The sequence below is a fragment of the Pecten maximus genome, chromosome 13, assembly GCF_902652985.1.
Source record: "Pecten maximus chromosome 13, xPecMax1.1, whole genome shotgun sequence".
NCBI classification, from domain to species: domain Eukaryota; kingdom Metazoa; phylum Mollusca; class Bivalvia; order Pectinida; family Pectinidae; genus Pecten; species Pecten maximus.
This window is the reverse complement of record NC_047027.1, coordinates 17,019,638-17,040,637: the sequence shown is the minus strand read 5'-3', so window position 1 is coordinate 17,040,637 and position 21,000 is coordinate 17,019,638. Positions and strand designations below refer to the sequence as shown.

The window sequence follows — 21,000 nt, the reverse complement described above, 5'->3', positions numbered from 1 at the left end:
CTGGCTGTTAATAGGACGTTAAACAAAAACAAACAAATCTTCCTAATGTCTCCCTTGACAATGCCTCACTTTTGGCCTTTAGTTGAGCGTTCGCCCCTGTGAGGAAGGCTTTGGGTTCTGTTCCCTGGCCGAGACATACCAGAGTCTTTAAAAATGGTAGTTGCTACTCCTGCTTAGCGCTCAGCAAATTAGGAGTGGGACGACTGGTTCGCCCGTTGTCAGTATAATGTGACCGGGTGGGGTGTGCTGCTGGGTGTCTCCGGCAGTATGCTTCAGTGAGATAGCACTTTAAATCGGCAAAAGTTCCGGCCTATCACAAGGAGACCTAACACTAACATACCGCAGCCTCCCAAAACACACACACGCACTCATCACACGCATACATGTCGCACGCACGGGAGGCCGTCCTTAAATGACCTTAGCTGTTAATAGGACGTTAAACAAAATAAACAAAACCAAATTCCGGCCTATCACAAGGAGACTTAACACAAACATACCACAGCCTCCCAAAACACACATACGCACTCATCACACGCATACATGTCGCACGCACGGGAGGCCGTCCTTAAATGACCTTAGCTGTTAATAGGACGTTAAACAAAATAAACAAAACCAAATTCCGGCCTATCACAAGGAGACTTAACACAAACATACCACAGCCTCCCAAAACACACATACGCACTCATCACACGCATACATTTCGCACGCACGGGAGGCCGTCCTTAAATGACCTTAGCTGTTAATAGGACGTTAAATAAAATAAACCAAACCAAACCAAACCTTTATCTTGACTTAAGGATCGATGTCAATAAGACACAAAATTTACAAAATCTGTAAGAGGGAAATATATAATCATTTTTCACCATTTTTTTCATTTTAAAAGGCAAGTCACAGCAAAAAAGGAACAATGTGTCCTTAAGGTGTCAGAACAACCAAAGATAAACAGTAAATTTAAGATGGAGGCATTGCTTTCTACATCAACAGAGGAGCTGGCATCCAATGAAGTTCAGGCAATTCAGGAGGGTACTGTTTGTTAGTCAGGCAACAACCACTGGACTGAGATGAGGCCATGCAGAATAACAGCATCAAACTTCTATGCAGTGCATACAAAAGTTACTTCATATAAAAAAAATCCTATTTTAATGTTGAGCCTCTTAAGAATATCATGGGGTATAACTTCAGTTAATCCTAACACCAGATCACTGAATTATTCCTGTTGCCAAGGAAATTTTTTTGAAATTGTACTGTAAACATCATAAAAATGTAACTTCTGTGGGATTTTGGTAGAATTTTTTTTCACATTACTTGGAGCCAGTTCAAATTTACTAATTTCATGCTCTTATTGTGGAGATTGGTTACTGGAGATTAAGTGTCCCATGGTGGAAAAGTGTGGAATTTGTAATTCATTTTGTACATGTTATTTACCTAGTTTTCTTACCAAAACCAATCCCCAACTTTGAAAAAAAGGGCTCTACAAGGTCAAATGGCATTAACAAACAGACCATGGTGTGTATGTCAATACACACATATAATGGGTCATTCCACGATTTTTTTTCTTTGATTCTGTTTATTACAATGAATTGCTTGTAGATATAGCATATTGCATAGTCAACTTCATCAAACCAGAAATTCAAACACGGGCAATACAGGATGAGGTCATTACCCAGGAAGAAGAATCCATGGAAGTTGACAACAATGGAAGTTTAGATACAGTCTTCTTTTGCCCTACTTGCAATCAACAGATTAAAGAAGATGTGGATCTAACAGACAGGAGTATTTCCTGTGGTGTTTGTAACATGTGGTATCATTTCCGTTGTTTCGATGACTAATTCTCTTGTCAAATCTACAAGTTTCTGGATTGGTTTGGTTTGGTTTATTTTGTTTAACGTTCTATTAACAGCTAAGGTCATTTAAGGACGGCCTCCCGTGCGTGCGAAATGTGTATGCGTGAGAGGAGTGCGCATGTGAGTTTTGGGAGGCTGTGGTATGTTTGTGTTAAGTCTCCTTGTGATAAGCCGGAACTTTTGCCGATTTATAGTGCTACCTGGTTTGGTTTGGTTTTGTTTAACGTCCTATTTACAGCTAAGGTCATTTAAGGACGGCCTCCCGTGCGTGCGACATGCATGTGTGTAGTGAATGCGTATGTGTGTTTTGGGAGGTATTTCCGTGTTAAGTCTCCTTGTGATAGGCCGAAACTTTTGCCGATTTATAGTGCTACCTCACTGAAGCATACTGCCGAAGACACCCAGCAGGACACCCCACCCGGACAATATCGCTATTTTGTGAATGGGGCTGGAGGATTTTGTATAGACAAATTGGCCACAGTTAACCAAGTAGAGAATTTACAGAATAACACTAATGGAATTTTACAAAATAAGCATACAAACTGAAATTGATTTAAAAAAATATTGGTGAATTTAAAACAAGCCAGGGGAAGGGGGCTATTTTTCATTATGGGGTCTAAATATTGGTACCTGATAAAAGTCCTCAGTGATGGAAACTAAAATTGTATGTACCCAGTATTACATTGACTTGCAAGTTTGGCTTTGTCGCAATGCCAAATGTTTGTGTTCATTAAATGAAATACATTTATGCAGGTTTCCATTGAAAGATGTCGAACGATTTGAAATTGAAAACATTGAGGAGAAAAGATATGTAGCAAAGAGTAAGAGGATATTAAAATATTTAAAGAAAATATGTTGAATATTTGCAGTCATGTTTCCATCATGGTTCTTTCCAGAAGGCTTTTAATTACCAGTTAACATTTTGTTAATGCTGGCAAAGAATCCTGTATTTATGGGCACTTCTGGTCTTCATAAAATACTGAATGCCATCTCATCAATATTCAAGCTACCTTTCATCTGTGGTCCAATTATGATTGAACAGTCTCGTATCATTATTTCAAATGACTTCAAATTTGGAGGTTCAAATTCGAATAAACTTTTGTATATAACATTTTACATGGTTTTGGAAAATGACAGCAATCTTGGATTTTGACAAAAAAGATTGTTCTTGTGTATCTAGAAATACTATGATACAGATATTTCAATATGATGTTCTCAAATGTATCATGTTTATTCATAAAGCAATAGGCAATTATGCCTTTTGAGAGGAAGAATACTGTGACGGTCAAGTGGTCAGGACTCTGTATCCTGACTCCGCTTGAAAATAACCTGTGGTAGCGTGGCTACCGCCACAATAGTATAAAGGACGGGTAGGAGACTCTTGCCTAACTACCCTAAACTGACGACTCAGTTTGCACCAATTAAACACCTGAATAGCTTATAACTTCTATGAGACAACCAAGATACCAAATTACAGTAAATTAGGCATTTATTTATGAGACATAAAAGATTCCATTTATGACAATAATTTCATCCTCTCTTACATGACATTGTTTCTTAACTCACATTCTTAACTATATATATCTGTTCCACACTAATGAATTATGTATTCACTAATATCCTGAATCACTCTCTAAAACTGTAACACTTACTGACTGATAACAACAATAAATATTCTTAACTGGCAAATACAAACTTTCTATTACCTTGGGTACTTTAACACTAACATTAATATGGTAAATAATCTACCACAGGAATCAAACTACTGAACTAATGTGTAATATCACTCTCAACTAGTATTTGTAGAAATAAACTAATAAATAATTTTCACTCATTTTTAACTATATGTGTATGGAACTATACTCAGCATCAGCAGAATAAATCCTACCTAATAAAACTACATGTACTTAAACTTTGTTCATAAGAACTTCAAAGCTTCCAGAAATCTGTGAAAATACAACAATTTCCCTTAATATTTAATAATAATAATTATTCTAAAATATTCCTTAGATAATCCCGTAAATTCTGCTATTTGTCTAAATAATAATAAACATCTAACATTAGATAGTACACCAAAAACCTCAGCAGCAGATCCTATCAGTAACTCACTTATTTTGTAAAAATGCCCCGTCCGTCCCAACTAACAAGAACAAATTACCGAAAATCCCACATTAAATTACATAAACCCATCCCCACCCATAAAGACTATACCTAACCTAACACATAAATACATGACAAGCTTTGGAACTGAGGAAACACCTGTTTGTCCATCGCTTAGACACCCACCTAACCAAACAAGACTGACTACAGACGCAGACGAACGCAGACTACCTGTTTTGAATCGCCCGCTAAAATAGGAATAAAGTCGCGTGAAGCGATTGCTGGTATTCGCTGGTAACTGCTGGAATTCGCTTGATAATCTCGAACACATATAAACAATGGTATAATAAATATAATTTAAGTTCTATAAACCCTGCGATAACTCAACAACATAACTCTATTAACTCACATACCTTTACCAGGCACAGAAGAAATATCGTCTGTAACTTGTAACGTGTTCAATGTCCCCATGAACACGAAAAACTACGTAAAATGGCTGGTCAGATATAAGTGTTATATAGATATTACTTTAAAAAAACCTAATACGGATCCACAAAAATGCACAAGTGTACCCTACAACTGTTCTATCATTTACAACAATGACAGCTATTTAATATTTTACTGTAGTACTATTTTAGCACACAAAATTACAAGTGTTTCTTGGAGCACTGAAGCACTTACCTAGTACTTGAACTTGGATAGATATAGGCGGTTGAGTCGTTAAAGTAGGTATAGCGCTCTGGTCCGTGTTAGATGTCTGCAGGTCTGTCACCCGAATGTCTCCTACGCATGCGCGGGGTCGCTCAGACGCTTCTCTTCACACAGTCAAGCTCGCACACCACCACACATGTATACACATACAAGTCACCGATCACTACACTCCTCCCCCCCCCCCCCCCAACCTTATGATGAAAGCCTCTAGTCCATCCTGGGGAGTGCAGCACCGGGGTAATCCACTGGATTGGTGGGGCTGAACTTCTGGGTTGAGACGAACTAACCGGAATCTGAAAATCCTACTAATAATCAGGTTAGCTGGATAGGGTTAGAAACCCCACTGGAACCATTAAACTGAGTTAGAAACCCCAAAATGGAACCACTGAACTGGAACTGGAAGGAGTTAGAAACTCCTAGCTGGAACTCCCAGACAAGATTAGAAATCCTGACTGGACTGGAACTCTCAGACAAGATTAGAAATCCTGACTGGACTGGAAACCTCAGACAAGATTAGAAATCCTGACTGGACTGGACTGGAACTGCTAAGTGGATTTTCTGGTAGGATTAAAAATCCTAGTCCTGTTGTGATCCTGGTAAACTAGCTGTTCACCTACTGGCGGAATAGTCTCCTGGCGTTAATTGGCTGTGGTGATCTCCAGGAGTCGCTCTGGGGTCATCTGGAGTACAGCTGCCACAGATTCTGCTACGGAGTATAGCTGGTTTGGTGCTGACCATGGTCTCCCCCGAACTGAAAAGTACGGGGCATCGGTCTCCAGCAATATCCGTCCCTCTTCCACCTTCCTAAGTGCCTCCGACTGATGTGGAGTGAATGAGGTCACAAGCCTGGTGAATCCCAAGTAGAGGTTTGGGAATGCCGTAGTCCATTGGTCCAGGACATACCTATCTCCATTGAAACAATGAAGATATATCCTCTGGTCCCGCGACACTCCCTGTCTCACGAGACTCAATAGCAACATGTAAACCTCAGTCCCGTTGTCATGGCTCATACCACGGCAGTGAAGCACGAGCACATGTCGGGTCGTCACTAAGGGTAGGATCTTTTGCAAGTTCACCATTTGGTAATGCCAGTCTCTCATCGGCACAGTATGATCCAGTCCAACCTCTCCAACTGCGGTTACCCGCTCCTGCTGGACTAGTTTCCGCAAGTGACGGAAACAGTCGTCAACCTCTCGGAAGCTCTGGAACTTTGTCTTCGGATGGAGTCTCACAGCGACAACCATATCCCTAGGCAGGTCTAAAAGACGCTCAGCACTAGGATAGGTATCTGGATCGCAGAACGATGCGCAGGTCCCGACCACGTCTACCTCTTTGTCTTCTTCCACTACCGTGCCATTAAAAATGGCACGGAGACTGGCATGTGGAGGTAAACCCATGGAGTGCAGTGTCCTGTCAAGATGAAAGTGCGCATCGAACGCCTGAGGCCTCTGTCGCTGGGGCAGCATTCCTGGTGGTGCTGGAAACATTTCCCTCCAGTATTCCCTCTCCTCTGTGTCCAACCTTGCTGCTATTAACAACAAGGCCTTCCAGTGAAGCAGTGCTGCAACAGAGTTGATGGGCTCCAACTGAAACTCCCTTGGAACTGGGAACTTCAGGTGCTGGCACATGGCTATCATAGCTTCCTCTTGTGTGCTGGAAATGATGGGAGTTGTCTGTAGATGTCAAGAGGCGCTGAATCTTGACAAACTTCACCAAATCCTCCCATGAGCATGGACGTGATAACAACCATGTACCAGCTTGCTGGAGAGCCTTCTTACGGATTATAAGGACCTCTGGCTCAGCAGGTGGTAGCCTCTCGTCAAAAATTGATTCTCCCGTAGGCCACCGTCCAGGTGGCAATGAACAACAAACACAGACAGACTGTCCACAACGCACCATGCGATGAATTTAATGAACAATTCATTAATAATAAATAATAATCATATGATATTACAAATACAATTTACAATTTGTAATCAAATTATCCATGTACCAAATCGCAACCCCAAGCTATTCAATTATACATGAAATGGTAACTGATAACCTAACCTAACCTTATAGATTCTTACATTTCCTTACACAAAAAATTAAACAAGACGAAAATTAACGTCTGTCCTCGCCCGGTGCGCTGCCTGAACATACAGCACGTGCACCCGACTATACTCGGGTACACGTACTTGATTGCACACCGCCACCTAGTGGACTACCCACGGGAGAAAGTAATTTCACACTAATTCATTTCATTCAAACGTGTGAAACATTATTTCTCCCGTAGGCCACCGTCCAGGTGGCAATGAACAACAAACACAGACAGACTGTCCACAACGCACCGTGCGATGAACTAAAAGAACGGGGAAAAAAACAGGTTAAACAATTTGTACAAATTGTACATACTACCACTATCCTCCAGCCACTTAGCAACTAAATCTATATCAATTTAACCGAACGTCACCAAAACAGTGAGTTAATGTCAATTATAAACTTAATCTTTGTGATACTGTGAGCCTTTCCGATAAACTATCTTTCACATAACCGTCTTTAGCAGTCTCAGACCGCCAACGACCATGCCTTTTGAAAAGCCTGTCGGGAACACCATTACAGGCTGCAGCAGTTGCTCCCCCTGCTCTGAAACTGTGCAATCCATATATGGAAATATCTGGCACAATAGGCTGATAAAATTCAATAAATTGTTCACGGAGCCTATTATAAAGCATAGGTTTATTGCCATCTCTCAACACATATTTGCCTTGGCACTTAGTCACATTCCTAAAAATAACTTCCATGTTTACCCTCATCCAACATGGCCAGCTTGAAATATAATTCCAGGTTACTTTTTTGGTTTGGTTTATTTTGTTTAACGTCCTATTAACATCTAAGGTCATTTAAGGACGGCCTCCCGTGCGTGCGACATGTATGCGTGTGATGAGTGCGTATGTGTTTTTTGGGAGGCTGCGGTATGTTCGTGTTAAGTCTCCTTGTGATAGGCCGGAACTTTTGCCGATTTATAGTGCTAACTCACTGAAGCATACTGCCGAAGACACCCAGCAGCACACCCCACCCGGTCACATTATACTGACAACGGGCGAACCAGTCGTTTCACTCCAACTATGCTGAGCGCTAAGCAGGAGTAGCAACTACCATTTCGGCTCGGCTAGGGGACAGAACCCAAAACCTTCCTCACAGGGGCGAACGCTCAACTAAAGGCCAAAAGTGAGGCATTGTCAAGGGAGACATTAGGAAGAAGAAAGTTGTCAAGAAGAGAAAAGATAAGATCCCAAATTTAGTCGCCTCTTACGATCATGCAATGGGGGCAGCAGGTACAATTCTTACGCCCTACCTGCAGGGTATTCCAGGTTGCTCACAGGACACAATTTAGTTCCTGTCCTAGCTATAACTACCCAAGCTCCATCACGATAAATATCGGTTTTGGGTTTCTCTATAAAAATTTCCATGTGAGTGGAGGACAGCTTCACATCGCACCTCATCAGAAATAGCACTTCTGCACTCCTCAAGAACCCTGATAACATAATAAGGAGATCGTAATAATTCTCTGTGACAACAAATCATTGGGATCAAAATATTTGTTATACAACTTCTCCAGAATTTCCACAGTGATAACATCTTTTTTAACAATCGGTCTTGCAACCTTCCTTTTCGCTCCTTCAAAAACATTTTTTACAAGACTGTTATCCGTGAGAGAAACCACACCGACTAACTGATGTGCCCATCGAACACTGTAAAAAATTTCTGTTAATACACTTTGCTTAGTACCATTCAAAACCAAAAATTTACAAAACAAACAAAGTTGTAGTGGCTTCACAGGAAACACAACTACATTATTAGCTTTAGCCCAATTACTCCATTTTTGAAAACCATAATAATATTTTTGAACAGTTTATCCGCTTTTGCATTTAATAACAATTCTGGTAATCCTTTCGCCAAACTTCTCAAACATGGTGACAGTTGTATAATCTCTTTTTGATTATTCTGAAAAAATAAATTTATAATAAAAAAAAAAAAAAAACACAAATAAATATCCAGGTTTTAACTTTAATCAAAATAATATAAAACAATTGATAACCAAAACAAAGGAGTCCAAACTAGCCTCCAGCTAGCAATATGTGGTTATACAAACCAATCAAGCACAAATGCTTCATTCGTAAACACAGTACTTAAAAAAACAAAATAATAATCTAACTCATAAATGTATATATAATCGTAAATCCAACGTTGTCAAACAACGCAAAATTATCAAATATCACTTTGACAATAATCTCCAAACTAGCATACAGCTAGCAACATGGTTATACAAACCAATCAAGCACAAAGGCTTCATGATCATGAGTTATACAAACTCGACCAATAATAATATTGCACTAGTCATACAGACTCTATTCACTTCCATCGTTGTGGAAAGCACCATAATGCCACTGAACAAATTCCATGTATGCTTGTAATTCTATTATTACATTTACAAAAAACAGTAAAGTTTTCTCCAACTAACGAAAGTCTATATACAGAGCTAACAACCGAAAAGGAAGCTTTCTCTCACTAAACACAGAGTTACTTCCCCTTGCACGTAAACAAACATTTTCTGTTTGAGGCAAAAACCTTACATCCTTCACTAGTACTGCTGTCACAAAACCATCTCCCTTTGGGTACAAAATCGGCCAAAACCTCCCTGATTTCCAATCAGGAATAATCAAAGTACCATAAGCCTGACATTGTTCCATATAAAACAGTACTCTGGTAATCAAATACACAGGTGGTACAAACCACCCATTCCTACCGGCCCAATCCACTGCAAAGGCATCCATACCTGCTGATCCTGGATTCCAAAACCTGGAGTAACAAACCTCATGCTTCTTGTTATAATAAGATGCAAACCAATCAACTTCGAAAGTACCCCAAAGCTTATCAAGCTGATTGAATATCTCCAATCATCCGGATCATCAATTCTACTCAAATAATCAGCTCGTTCATTTTCTAAACGAGGTACCCATGCCATCTCTAACCTAATATTATTAGTACAACATACTTCAAATATACCAAGTGCTATAGACTGTAATTCTGGCTTCATACTGCCCTTTTCAACAATAGAAACAACACCTTGATTATCTGAAAACCATTTTACTCGCTACCCTTCCAAAAACTGAACGAGTGATTTCAACACTTGGGAAACAGCTGTTAGCTCCCTCCATGTAGAGCTACGACTCATATCACATTCCCTCCATTAAACCTTGGGATACAACTGCTGAAGACACAACACAATAACCACCATATCCTGTTGAACTTGCATCCGAAGTCCAAACAAGTCGATGACATTTAGACTCAACTTTTAATGGACAACTATTTCGAACACAAATGTTTTTGTCCCAAAACTTAACCTCTTCCTTAGATTGTTCATTGACAAACACCTGGTCATTCCATGAAAATGTACTCGCTATCTGCATGTTCATACTCCGAGTCATTAACTATGTGATACTACCAAATACAAGGGACATCGAACTAAGATGACCTACACATTTTGCCACTTTCTTCACATGTACTGAACGACCTTGCTCCGAAACCTTAATTAAATCTGCTATACAAGACTTAGCCCTAACAATCCTATGATCTGGAATAGATAATGAACCCTCCTCAGTATCAATCTTGTCCCCCCAAAAAATAAGACACTGAACTGGCATCCACAATGATTTTTCTGCCTTAGGAACAAATCCGGACAAAATTAAATCTGATTTAACCTGTTCACTCTGCACGCTACATTCTTGTCTATCACTATGACCCCCTAGACCATCATGTAAGCCCTTGCTCATACTCAAAATAATCATCGGTGAACTCTATTTCATGATCACCCAACAAATTGTCATTTCTACTATCTATGTTTAAATTGAGATACTTATCTAGCATCAAATTCTGTGCCTTGTCCGTTTCCCTGCAGTAGTACCAAGATTCGTCGAAGATACTGCGTCACAGCTACTTCGGTTGCGGGTTGATTTTTCCGTCTGTTCCAACAAGGACCGGACAATCCCTCCTGAAATGCCCCGGTTGGCCACATCCGTAACATGTCCCGTATGTCCATGCTTTCCTTTGCCCACGAAAAAGCTGATTTCCTCCTCCGTGAACACCAAGCTGACCACCACCGGAAGTAGGAGCCCCCACAGCAAAACTCGGATAGGGCGCCGGTCTAACATCTCCGGAACGGCGCTGCTGACGTTTAGACAAGAGTTCTTTTTTGTTTTTCTCCTTTTTTGCGTCGGCTTCTGCTTTGTAAATCTTCTTTAAATCATCTGCGTCCTTAGCAATAGGGTCAGCAATATAGTGCTTAACGGTATCCCACCCAAACTCTGACCGGTCAGCCAGTCTAATATGTCTATTACGCTCCTCTATATCTGCTATAACCTTGGATAATAACTCCTCACAATATTAAAACTTTTCGTTTTGTAGCCCCCACACAGCCTGTTTGAGAGTATCCACCACATCAGAATTAAACTTGAATTGGTCCTTATTGCCGTTCCTCTTCCAGTCCAATTCTATACCGTCTTTAAGTCTCTTAAATTCTATATCTTTTATGGTACTTTTGGCCGAAATTTCTGTGCGTAAATTGGCAATTTGGTTCTCAAAAACCTCCTGGCTACTATTGATAGCTTCAAAGAGTTCTCTCATAGACGGATCTGAAACCGTCTTAGGTTCTGTCGTACGTGAAACGTTTTCCTCCTCACTCAAGCTCATTGCCACGTGTATATATAAGCCCAGAACGGTACGAACACGGATTAACGTCTGTCCTCGCCCGGTGCGCTGCCTGAACTGATCATACAGCACGTGTACCCGACTATACCCGACTATACTCGGGTACACGTACTTGATTGCACACCGCCACCTAGTGGACTACCCACGGGAGAAAGTAATTTCACACTAATTCATTTCATTCAAACGTGTGAAACATTATTGGTAAATGGCACCGGAACGCATGAGGTTTCTGGTACCTATTTACTTCCTGGCAATCGGGAACCCAACACCTCTTCACTTTCGGCTTTCGTGTTCCGGATGAAGACTGGGTAGCCGGGTGTCCTCCCCTCTTGTCCTTCTTGTCGCTACTCCCTGCCGCCGCAGATACGGGTCCGAATTTCCTCTTCCCAAGAGAACTAGAAGTTCTCACCACACTCTTCAGCTGGGTTGATCCATGCTGGGAACTAGAAGTTCCAGACGCTTCCAAGCTTTCGAGTGTTCCTCGCGGGCTAGAAGTCCTTGAGGTCTTTTCTGGACGTGACAATCTCCTCGGGGCCTTGATGGGGGACCACTTGGGCAGTGCTACCATCAGTATTGGTGGGTCTGGAGAAAGAGAGAGAGTCTTCCTGGTCTCCGGTGAAGGTGCTGAAGCCTCCGGAATAGAAAGGCTAAACTCCATTGGGCTCTCTTCCAACAGATCCAGTACTTCCTCCTGGTCCTTTGTTCCCCCACCTACATCCTCCCGATGGCACTCTAACGCTGGATTATCTGCCAATCGGATATCCCGCGTCATATCCCCAGTATGGTGATCTTGAACGGGTTTGGCCGATTTGCATGGGAGCTCTCATACATTTCGCTGAATCCAGTTCCTGTCCACCATCTGGAGGGTGTCCAGAGCCTTTGCCAAGTCCATGAGCCAGCGGCGGTACTTCTGGCTCTCTTTCCACTGGCATGGTCCAGCTTGTCCCATACCAGTAACGCCATCCTTCGTAGCAGGTCCTCCAACCTTTCCTGCTGGCGAGGCAATGCCAAGGCTAGTCTCTCCGCCAAGTCCCTCGCAGGGGGATGGTAGAGACCACGGGCTAAAAGTCCGTCAACCTCAACATCAAATGTATTGTCGGCCATATCTGAAACACAGAAAAGCATATCTTGATCCTAAATCTCACAGCACGTTTTACATTTGTACCGGTCAATGTCCAACGCGTCTGTAGCCGTGATATTGACACAGGATCCATGAAACCATTCCGAGCAATGATCACACTGGATCATAAATTGACCGGTCCATGGCTGCCTACAGATACAGTATTCCCCTGTATCTTCCTCAAGATCCCTAGCGGGGTTGTTATCTCCCACAGGTTGTGCTTTGTATGCTGTAATCCATGCTGGTATCTTTCTGTCCCTACAAGGCATCATCCTGTCATGATTAGCCACGAACATTGAGATTCATTAGTTTGACTCTGTAGAGATATGGCGTAATCTTCTTTATGATGATACCAGGACCCTTCCATGGAGAGCATAGTTTCCTGCACTTACCTTTGGTAACCGCTGTATCTAAAATATATACTATATCCCCTTCTGTGTATGGCCTCAGTAAAACTCTCAAATCGTAGTTTCTCTTCATTCGCTTAAGCGACGACTTGAGGTTTTCCCTAGCTACCCGATGGGCTTGCTTAATGTTCCTTGTCAATCCAGAAACATATTCATCTGTGTCCTCCGCCTTAACCAATGTATTGGGAAACATAAGATGTGCTGGAACATTTACCTCCCTTCCCAACATTAACATGTTAGGGGTAAATCCTGTACTACGGTTTACAGATGACCGTATCGCTCCCGCAATCTGCTGTAAATGTTCATCCCATCGGTTCTGAATTTTGCTTAGAAAGCAACGTACGGCGTCCATCAAGGTACGATTATACCGCTCTACTTGTCCGTTTGACGAGGGTCTGTACGGCGTTGTCCTAGCCTTATGGATCTGCAACGCTTTACAGAGAGCCTCAAACAATTTGCTCTCAAAGTTGCGCCCCTGGTCCGAAAACAACTTGAATGGATAACCAAACCGCGAGAAGAACTCGTCGATAGCGGCTTTCGCAGTAACCTCAGCCTTTTGAGATGGTAATGGAACACATTCTACCCACTTGGTAAACTGATCAACCATCATTAGACAGTGTTGATTTCAGTTGGAGGTCTTGGGTAGGGGACCCAAGAAGTCTATATGCACCCGTTCCATTGGTGCACCTGCCTGGTATTCTGTTAGTGGGACCTTCCCGTAACATTTGTTCTTTTTATTACGGTTACAGGTGTCGCATGACAAGACATAAGACTCCACATCCCGTGCAAGGTGTACCCAGAAGAATTTTTCCTTAATTTTTGCCCTAGTCCGGGCTACTCCCTGATGTCCCGATGACGGAATGTCATGGTGCCACTGCATTGCCCTTTCCTGTAATGACGTAGGAACTACAAGTTCCAAATCCTGAGTGTCTAGCTTTTTCCTATACAAAACCTCATCCTTAAGCTTGAAAAGTTCCTTGTTTATCCAGTAGTACTTTCCAGCTGGAGATGATGAAAATAATTCACCCTCTCCGGGTTTTGTTCCATCCTTCAGATATTCCCTGATGAATTTCAAGTCCTGATCCTTTTCCTGCTCCATTTGGAGTTCACAGCATGTGAAACCCCAGCAAGATGGCTCCTCCGCTGTAGGCTCTTTCGCTAATCTAACAATACATGTTTGAACATGCAAAGTGTTATTCTGAAGTTCAATATCGAAGCTAGAACCATCGTCATTAAGTCCCAAGTGACCGTCTGATATGTTGTTTAGAAAACAACTCAGATCCACTGTTGCCACTGATGTATTCGAGTGCAAGGTACCTTTCACCACACTAGACCCTTTATCTGTAGTAAACCCTTGGTTTCCTTTCCTACAGTCCCTTGGTCTGGTTGAAACATCCAGAAGATCCACTCGTTTATCTCTACGCACGGTAGCCACTTTATCCATAACCGGTTTGCCACGTGCATCCTGATGAGAGATAATTTCCGCACCCTCCGGATAAAGTACGGACCTTCCCGCCTGGGACTGCATAGACAGACCAATTGCTTCGTCCACTTCCTGGGTAAATTCTCCCCATTGCCGGTCAGCTCTTCTGCAGTAACGGCATCCTCCACATTGTAACATCTCAGGCTTTATGCCTGCCACATATGATGGACACCGAGTAAGACTGTCCGGAACTCGTGAGAGTGCATCCGCATTTCCGTGCTTAACTCCTGACCTATGCTTGACGATCATGTGATACTGTGCAAGCTCCTCCATCCATCGTGCCAGTTGTCCCTGTGGTTCCTTAAACCGTAAGAGCCAAGTAAGACTTGAATGATCTGTCCGGACGGTAAACTGTTTACCTAATAGGTAGTGTTTAAACTGTCGAGTGAACCTGACTATGCTCAACAACTCCTTACGTGTGGTGCAGTAATTTTTCTGTTCTGCTGTTAGAGAAAAACTGCTAAAAGCAATTACTTTCTCCTCATTTCCTTGCACTTGACTTAGTACTCCCCCAATAGCGACGTCTGAAGCATCAGTGTCCAGGATAAAATGATCCGTTTTATTGGGTAGAGCCAATACTGGTGGTTGCGTGAGAATTTCCGTTAGTCTCTCAAAGGCCTTCTGATGACTTATCACCCACATTAATTTATTCTTTCCGATTAAACCATAGAGAGGGTGTGCAATTTCCGCTAAGTCCCTTATGAACGTTCTATGGTAGTTTACAAACCCAAGAAGCCTTTCAACATCCTTACTGCAAGTTGGAGTTGGCCAGTTTCTTACAGCACTTGTGTCCTTGTCAGCTACTGCAATTTGATTTGAACTGACCATCCTTCCTAAGAATTCTACTTCCGGTTGGAAGAATAGACATTTCCTTGGCTTAAGTTTCATACCATAGGTCCTGAAACGTTCTAATGCCTGCGAGAGATTCCTCAGATGATCCTCAAAGCTACTACCTAAAACCAAAATGTCGTCCAAAAAGGCCAACACGGTTTTCCAAGTTAGTCCCCTAAGTATCAGATTGACGACACGAGAGAATGTTGCTGGTGCATTTGTTAATCCAAATCCCATCCTAACGTGTTCAAACAGCACATACTGTGTCAAAAATGCTGTTTTCTTACGGTCTGGTTCGTTGGTCTTTACCTGCCAGTAGGCAGAATTGGCGTCTAGTTTTGAAAACCAAACACTACCTGCCAGGGTGTCTAAACAATCCTCCACGAGTGGTAAAGGAAATGTGTCCTTAATGGTAACATAATTTAATGCCCGATAATCTATACACCAACGAACTGACCCATCCCGTTTTCTTATCAAAACGGGTGCTGATGCCCATTCCGAAACAGATTCCTGTATGACACCGGCGTCCACCATCTTTTTAAGATGTGCCTCCTCTTCCCCTACAAAACAGGCTGGAGTACGCCGCATTCTCTGTTTAATCGGTTTAGCATCCCCTGTGTCAATCTGATGTTCGATTTCCGTAAAACTTCCCAAGTCAAAATCAGCTTCCGCAAACACTTCGCTGTAGTTGCCCAGCAGGCACTTTAGTTGTGTAGCTTGATCTGCTGTAAGATGCTTGGTGGAGTCCTCAAATACGGTCCTCAAATGAGACGGTAAATTCTGTATCACCGTGTCCGGTAGCAATACCTTATGGACTTCGGGATTAGAAATCCCCTTGACAAGTTCTGGGTCCACATTAGTTGCCTCTTTGCTGAACTTCCTGTCCACATTAGTTGCCTCTGGATCAGAATTTCTGCTATGGATACTCACTGATTGGGTATGGGGTTCCTGAAGTATCTTGTCCACTTCATATGCATTAGCAATGATTTATCCCTGCTTAACTGTTTTAAAGTTGTTGCTTGGGTTGACTAAACATACTACAGGAGTTGTATTGGAATTCCGCACCGTACGGGGGACGGATAAACCAAGATCGTTGAAAGATTCAATAAAGTAGTCATTCAACGGACAATCCATTTTCCCCAACACTCTTACTACAGAGTTAGGAGGTACAACAATTCGTCTGGTAGTTGTGACTCTGGCGACTACAGGCTTATCATCCCTAAATTTTGTAGAGTTTGGAATCCGTTCATCCTCTAGAATGAGTGTGTCTGTCTGCATGTCATGAATCGCTCCCCAGTGGTGAAGAAGATCATGACCCAATAACATTTCCTCGTTTATTGGTGCTACATAAACTCCGTGTTGGAATGAGTGATTCCCTAGTCTCATACAGATAGGTTTAGTAATGAAGCCGTTCATAGCCGAATCCTGGTCCGCCATATACATGCCTGGTTTTTTTCCCAGTCTATCATATATTGCTGCTGACAGAATAGTTATCTCTGCTCCAGAGTCCATCCTTGCTGTGATTGGGACGTCCCCGACGATTATCGGTATGGATGATGATCCTGGACGTACCCTAAATACCTGTACTATCTCCACCTCTGAAGCTGTATCCTGTTTGAGACTAGAAGTCCCATGGTCCTTGTTTGATCCGTAAGACCTAATGTCCTTACTACAACTAAGTGTCCCAGTGTTCTTATTGGGACGGGATAACCCAATGTCCTTATTAGGACGGGGTGTCCCAATTCTTGAATTGTGACTAAAAGTCCCATTATCCTTAGTAGGACGGGGTGTCCCATAATCCTTAGTGGGACCTGGTGTCCCAATGCTTGAATTGGAACTAAATGTCCCATTATCCTTAATGAGACGGGTTCCATAATCCTTAGTAAATGCTTGAATCGGTACTAAAAGTCCAATTATCCTTAGTGGGACGGGGTGTCCCAGTACTTCAATTGGGACTAAAAGTCCCACAAACCTCCGTAGCCTAAAGTGCGTGTAACGCCACAACAGCAGGTTTTTTCTGGCTGAGAGAGTTTAGAAGACTCTGTTCCTTTTGGACGGCCATCTTGTCCTGGCTCAGGGGTTTGGCCTACACACCTGAACCTTTGGTGTTTAAATCTGGTGTGGAGTTATCTGTATCCCCATCCTTTTTCTTTTGTAGCCATTTCTTATACTTGTCGCAATCTTTCTTGAAATGACCTGTTTTCTTACAGAAGAAACAGGCGCTGTTAGAAGATTGTGTTGTCTTCTCCTTCCTGTCCTCCTTAGCCTTGGGTGAATTTGTCGGTAAAACGACTTAGAGCCTTCTCTATCATTGTTTCTACCTTGGCCTGTGACAGGGACTCCACCGCATTGATGGTAACTTCATCTTTTGCCTTCTTTTTAGACTTGCCGTCCACAGCCTGAGTGATGTATTGGTGCTGTTTTACCTTGTCCAGGGTTAGCAAAACAAGCGTGCTTCCCTGCCTCTTTGCCCACACAACCCTGACAAAATTTTGAGATTGCCTCCCGATGAGCATACTTGTCTGGCAAATCTCTAAATGCTGGTGTAGCCAAAGTCATCACTCTATCAGCCCAGTCTTCAAGTGATTCATCCTGCTTCTGTTGGGCTTGCTGAAACTTAGCTTTAAAGGTTTCCTTCAGCTCTTTGGCACCAAATCGAAAGCCAGTTTGTTTTCCCATCATACTTCAGGTTTTTGGGTAACTTTGTTGGGTTACCCCTTCGCGATTTAGAAAACCGCTCCAGACTTCCTTCCTCAGAACTGCTGTTGGAGGAATCCTTCGAAGAACTAAAGTATAATTTTGACTTTTTTCCCCCGCGCTTACTTTTTGATATCGCGATTTAAAGGATTTGTGTTTCTTATGCTGACTTTTGTCAGATAAGTACCTCCCCTCTGGCGAGGACGAGCTTGATGACCTCGATCGCGACCTTTGTTGTTTGTCCGACCTTGACCCTTTCGCGCGCGTGACCTTGAACTCTGATCGAGAAGACCTCGAGTCTCTGGAACCTTTACGCGTACGCGAATCCTGGATTTCAGACTTACCATGCGAGGTTGTAGTCCTAGGTGACTGGCGACGGTGTCTAGAGTATCGGTCACCTTTATGACCCTTCAGTGACCTTGTGTGAGACGGGGACCTGGTGTCGACAGATGCTGATGTAGAACACCGATCTGTCTGACCCTGCATACCGGATTCCATGGACATCCTAGAAATGGACAGTGTAGGTTTTACATCAGACTTACCCTTATTAATAGACCTAGAAGGCCTAGCAGATAAATCAGTATGTCCTTTTTCTTTGTTGACATCCTCCTGCTTAAGTGATCTACAAGACCGCTTTGTTGTCCTAGACAGAGATCCAGATGCTGCATGCTCCAACCGCAAAATTAATTCTAATTGTTGAGCATGCTGCTCAATCAGTTGCCTTTTTATTTCCTCAGCAGACTTGAACAAAGATGCTGATAATGGCTCCTGTTTGAGACTCCTGTCAGACTTGGATGGAGGCTCCTGCTTAGTTTGATTAAAAATCAAATTGTCAGTTGACATACGCAGATTCGATAGTCTCCTCTCCAAATCTGCAACACTGCTCTCTCCCGATGATAGTGAGGAATCCTTAAGTAGACAGTCCTTGTTAAACAGTCTTGTTGTTTTTGAGGGCTCTGTGTGAGAAGGCCGTAGTTTCGAATCAAACGTCCATCCCGTCCTTTCCCAGCTATAACCCTTATCCTCATTGGGTTTACATTTTGCACCCGGTGACCCTGTTTCCATTCCCTGCCTCGCACCCCTAACCAAATCTGAGAACATACTGCTGTCTGGCCTCATTATGTTCTGGTTGATTTTTCCGGGGTTAAGATTTCTGTTCCAACATGTGGTTGTAACATAGGGACAGATGTAGGGCCCGAGGGATTCCAGCGATGTATGCCTGTCATATCTATAAATCCCGCGTCGGGGACCTGTAATGTAGCTGGCCTTACCTCAAAATCTATAAGATTTAAAAGGTCCTGACTGGGGTCTGTCTTCAGAACTCTACTTAAAGTATCAGAGGTTATTGCCCCCTCTGTTTCCCTCAAGTACACCAACCTTCTCGCCCTTTTGATTCCAATCCTTGGCAGGCATTGTATCATCTCCTCCGTAGCGTAATTTATTTTAAACGGCATCGTTTCCCACGAAGTGTCAATGTTCAACACTGGACCGTAAATAACAAAGTTCACTAAAGTTGTTTTATTACAAAAAAACATATAACAAGGCAGTAAATCTGCATGAACATTCAATATAAATCAATTAAAGATCAATTTAAATTGTATACAGAACTCTCCCGGACATAAAACTTAGAAAGTTTTATCTTTCCCGCCGTTTGTCAGAATGTAAACACGAAAAATCGTGCAACAATATCTGCCCTGCAGGTAGGGCGTAAGAATTGTACCTGCTGCCCCCATTGCATGATCGTAAGAGGCGACTAAATTTGAGATCTTATCTTTTCTCTTCTTTCTAAACAACTTCTTCTTCCTAATGTCTCCCTTGACAATGCCCCACTTTTGGCCGTTGGTTGAGCGTTCGCCGCTGTGAGGAAGGCTTTGGGTTCTGTCCCCTGGCCGAGACATACCAGAGTCTTTAACAAGAGATCAAAGAGGGATCTTGGCGCCCACCATTGAATGATCTTCATAGGTTCCATGTCAGATTGATCTTTTCTCTACTTTTCCCTTCCTCTAAGTCTTACTTATCTGTGTAAATTCAGAAACAGCCCTCTATAGCTAGTACTTTTCAAACAAGGGGAACCTATATATAAAATTTAAGATTTAGCGATAATGGCTGTCTGTCGACCATGTTGTTTTTGGATTGGTCCCAATATGCAAAACTAGGCACTGAGGGGAACCTACATATGAAAGTTGAGAAAGATCCCTTCAGTACTTTCTGAGAAATAGCGATAACAAACTTCAATTGTCAAAATCCAAGATGGCTGCCTGTCGGCTATATTGTTTTCTGATTAGTCTCAAAATCCAATATGCATAACAAGGCACCGAGGGGAACCTGTGTATGAAATTTGAAAAAGATCCCTTCATTACTTTCTGAGAAATAGCGATAACAAACTTCAATTGTCAAAATCCAAGATGGCTGCCTGTTGGCCAAGTTGTTTTCCGATTGGTCTCAAAATGCAATATGCATAACTAGGCACCAAGAGGAACCTACATATGAAATTTGAGAAAGATCCCTTCAGTGCTTTCTGAGAAATAGCGATAACAATCTTCAATTGTCAAAATCCAAGATGGCTGCCTGTCGGCCATGTTGTCTTCCGATTGGTCTCAAAATGCAATATGCATAACTAAGCACCAAGGGGAACCTACATATGAAATTTGAGAAAGATCCCTTCAATACTTTCTGAGGATTAGCGATAACAAGAATTGTTTACGGACGGACGGAGGGACGGACGGAGGGACGGAGGGACGACGGACCACGGACGCAGGGCGATTTGAATAGCCCACCATCTGATGATGGTGGGCTAAAAATGGTAGTTTCTATTCCTGCTTAGCGCTCAGCATATTAGGAGTGGGACGACTGGTTCGCACGTTGTCAGTATAATGTGACCGGGTGGGGTGTGCTGCTTGGTGTCTTCGGCAGTATGATTCAGTCAGGTAGCACTATAAATCGGCAAAAGTTCCGGCCTATCACAAGGAGACTTGACACGAACATACCGCAGCCTCCCAAAACACACATACGCACTCATCATACGCATGCGTGTCGCACGCACGGGAGGCCGTCCTT

The 21,000-nt window shown here is 42.6% G+C and overlaps 2 protein-coding genes across 2 annotated transcripts; both read right to left on the bottom strand.

Moving 5' to 3' along the window:
• Positions 1–5,293: 5,293 nt before the first annotated feature.
• On the bottom strand, positions 5,294–6,292 carry LOC117340505 (putative deoxyribonuclease TATDN2). The gene has a single exon (XM_033902265.1). It carries the CDS (start codon positions 6,290–6,292, stop codon positions 5,294–5,296), a length of 999 nt encoding a protein of 332 aa, XP_033758156.1.
• Positions 6,293–17,931: 11,639 nt separating this feature from the next.
• LOC117340504 (pre-mRNA-splicing factor CWC22 homolog) lies at positions 17,932–19,062 on the bottom strand. Its single transcript, XM_033902264.1, has one exon. The coding sequence runs from the start codon at positions 19,060–19,062 to the stop codon at positions 17,932–17,934; it is 1,131 nt and encodes a 376-aa protein (XP_033758155.1).
• Positions 19,063–21,000: the final 1,938 nt, after the last annotated feature.

Coding starts and splice junctions, on each gene's coding strand:
- LOC117340505 (XM_033902265.1), bottom strand. CDS start 6,292: ATGATAGCCATGTGCCAGCACCTGAAGTTCCCAGTTCCAAGGGAGTTT.
- LOC117340504 (XM_033902264.1), bottom strand. CDS start 19,062: ATGAGGCCAGACAGCAGTATGTTCTCAGATTTGGTTAGGGGTGCGAGG.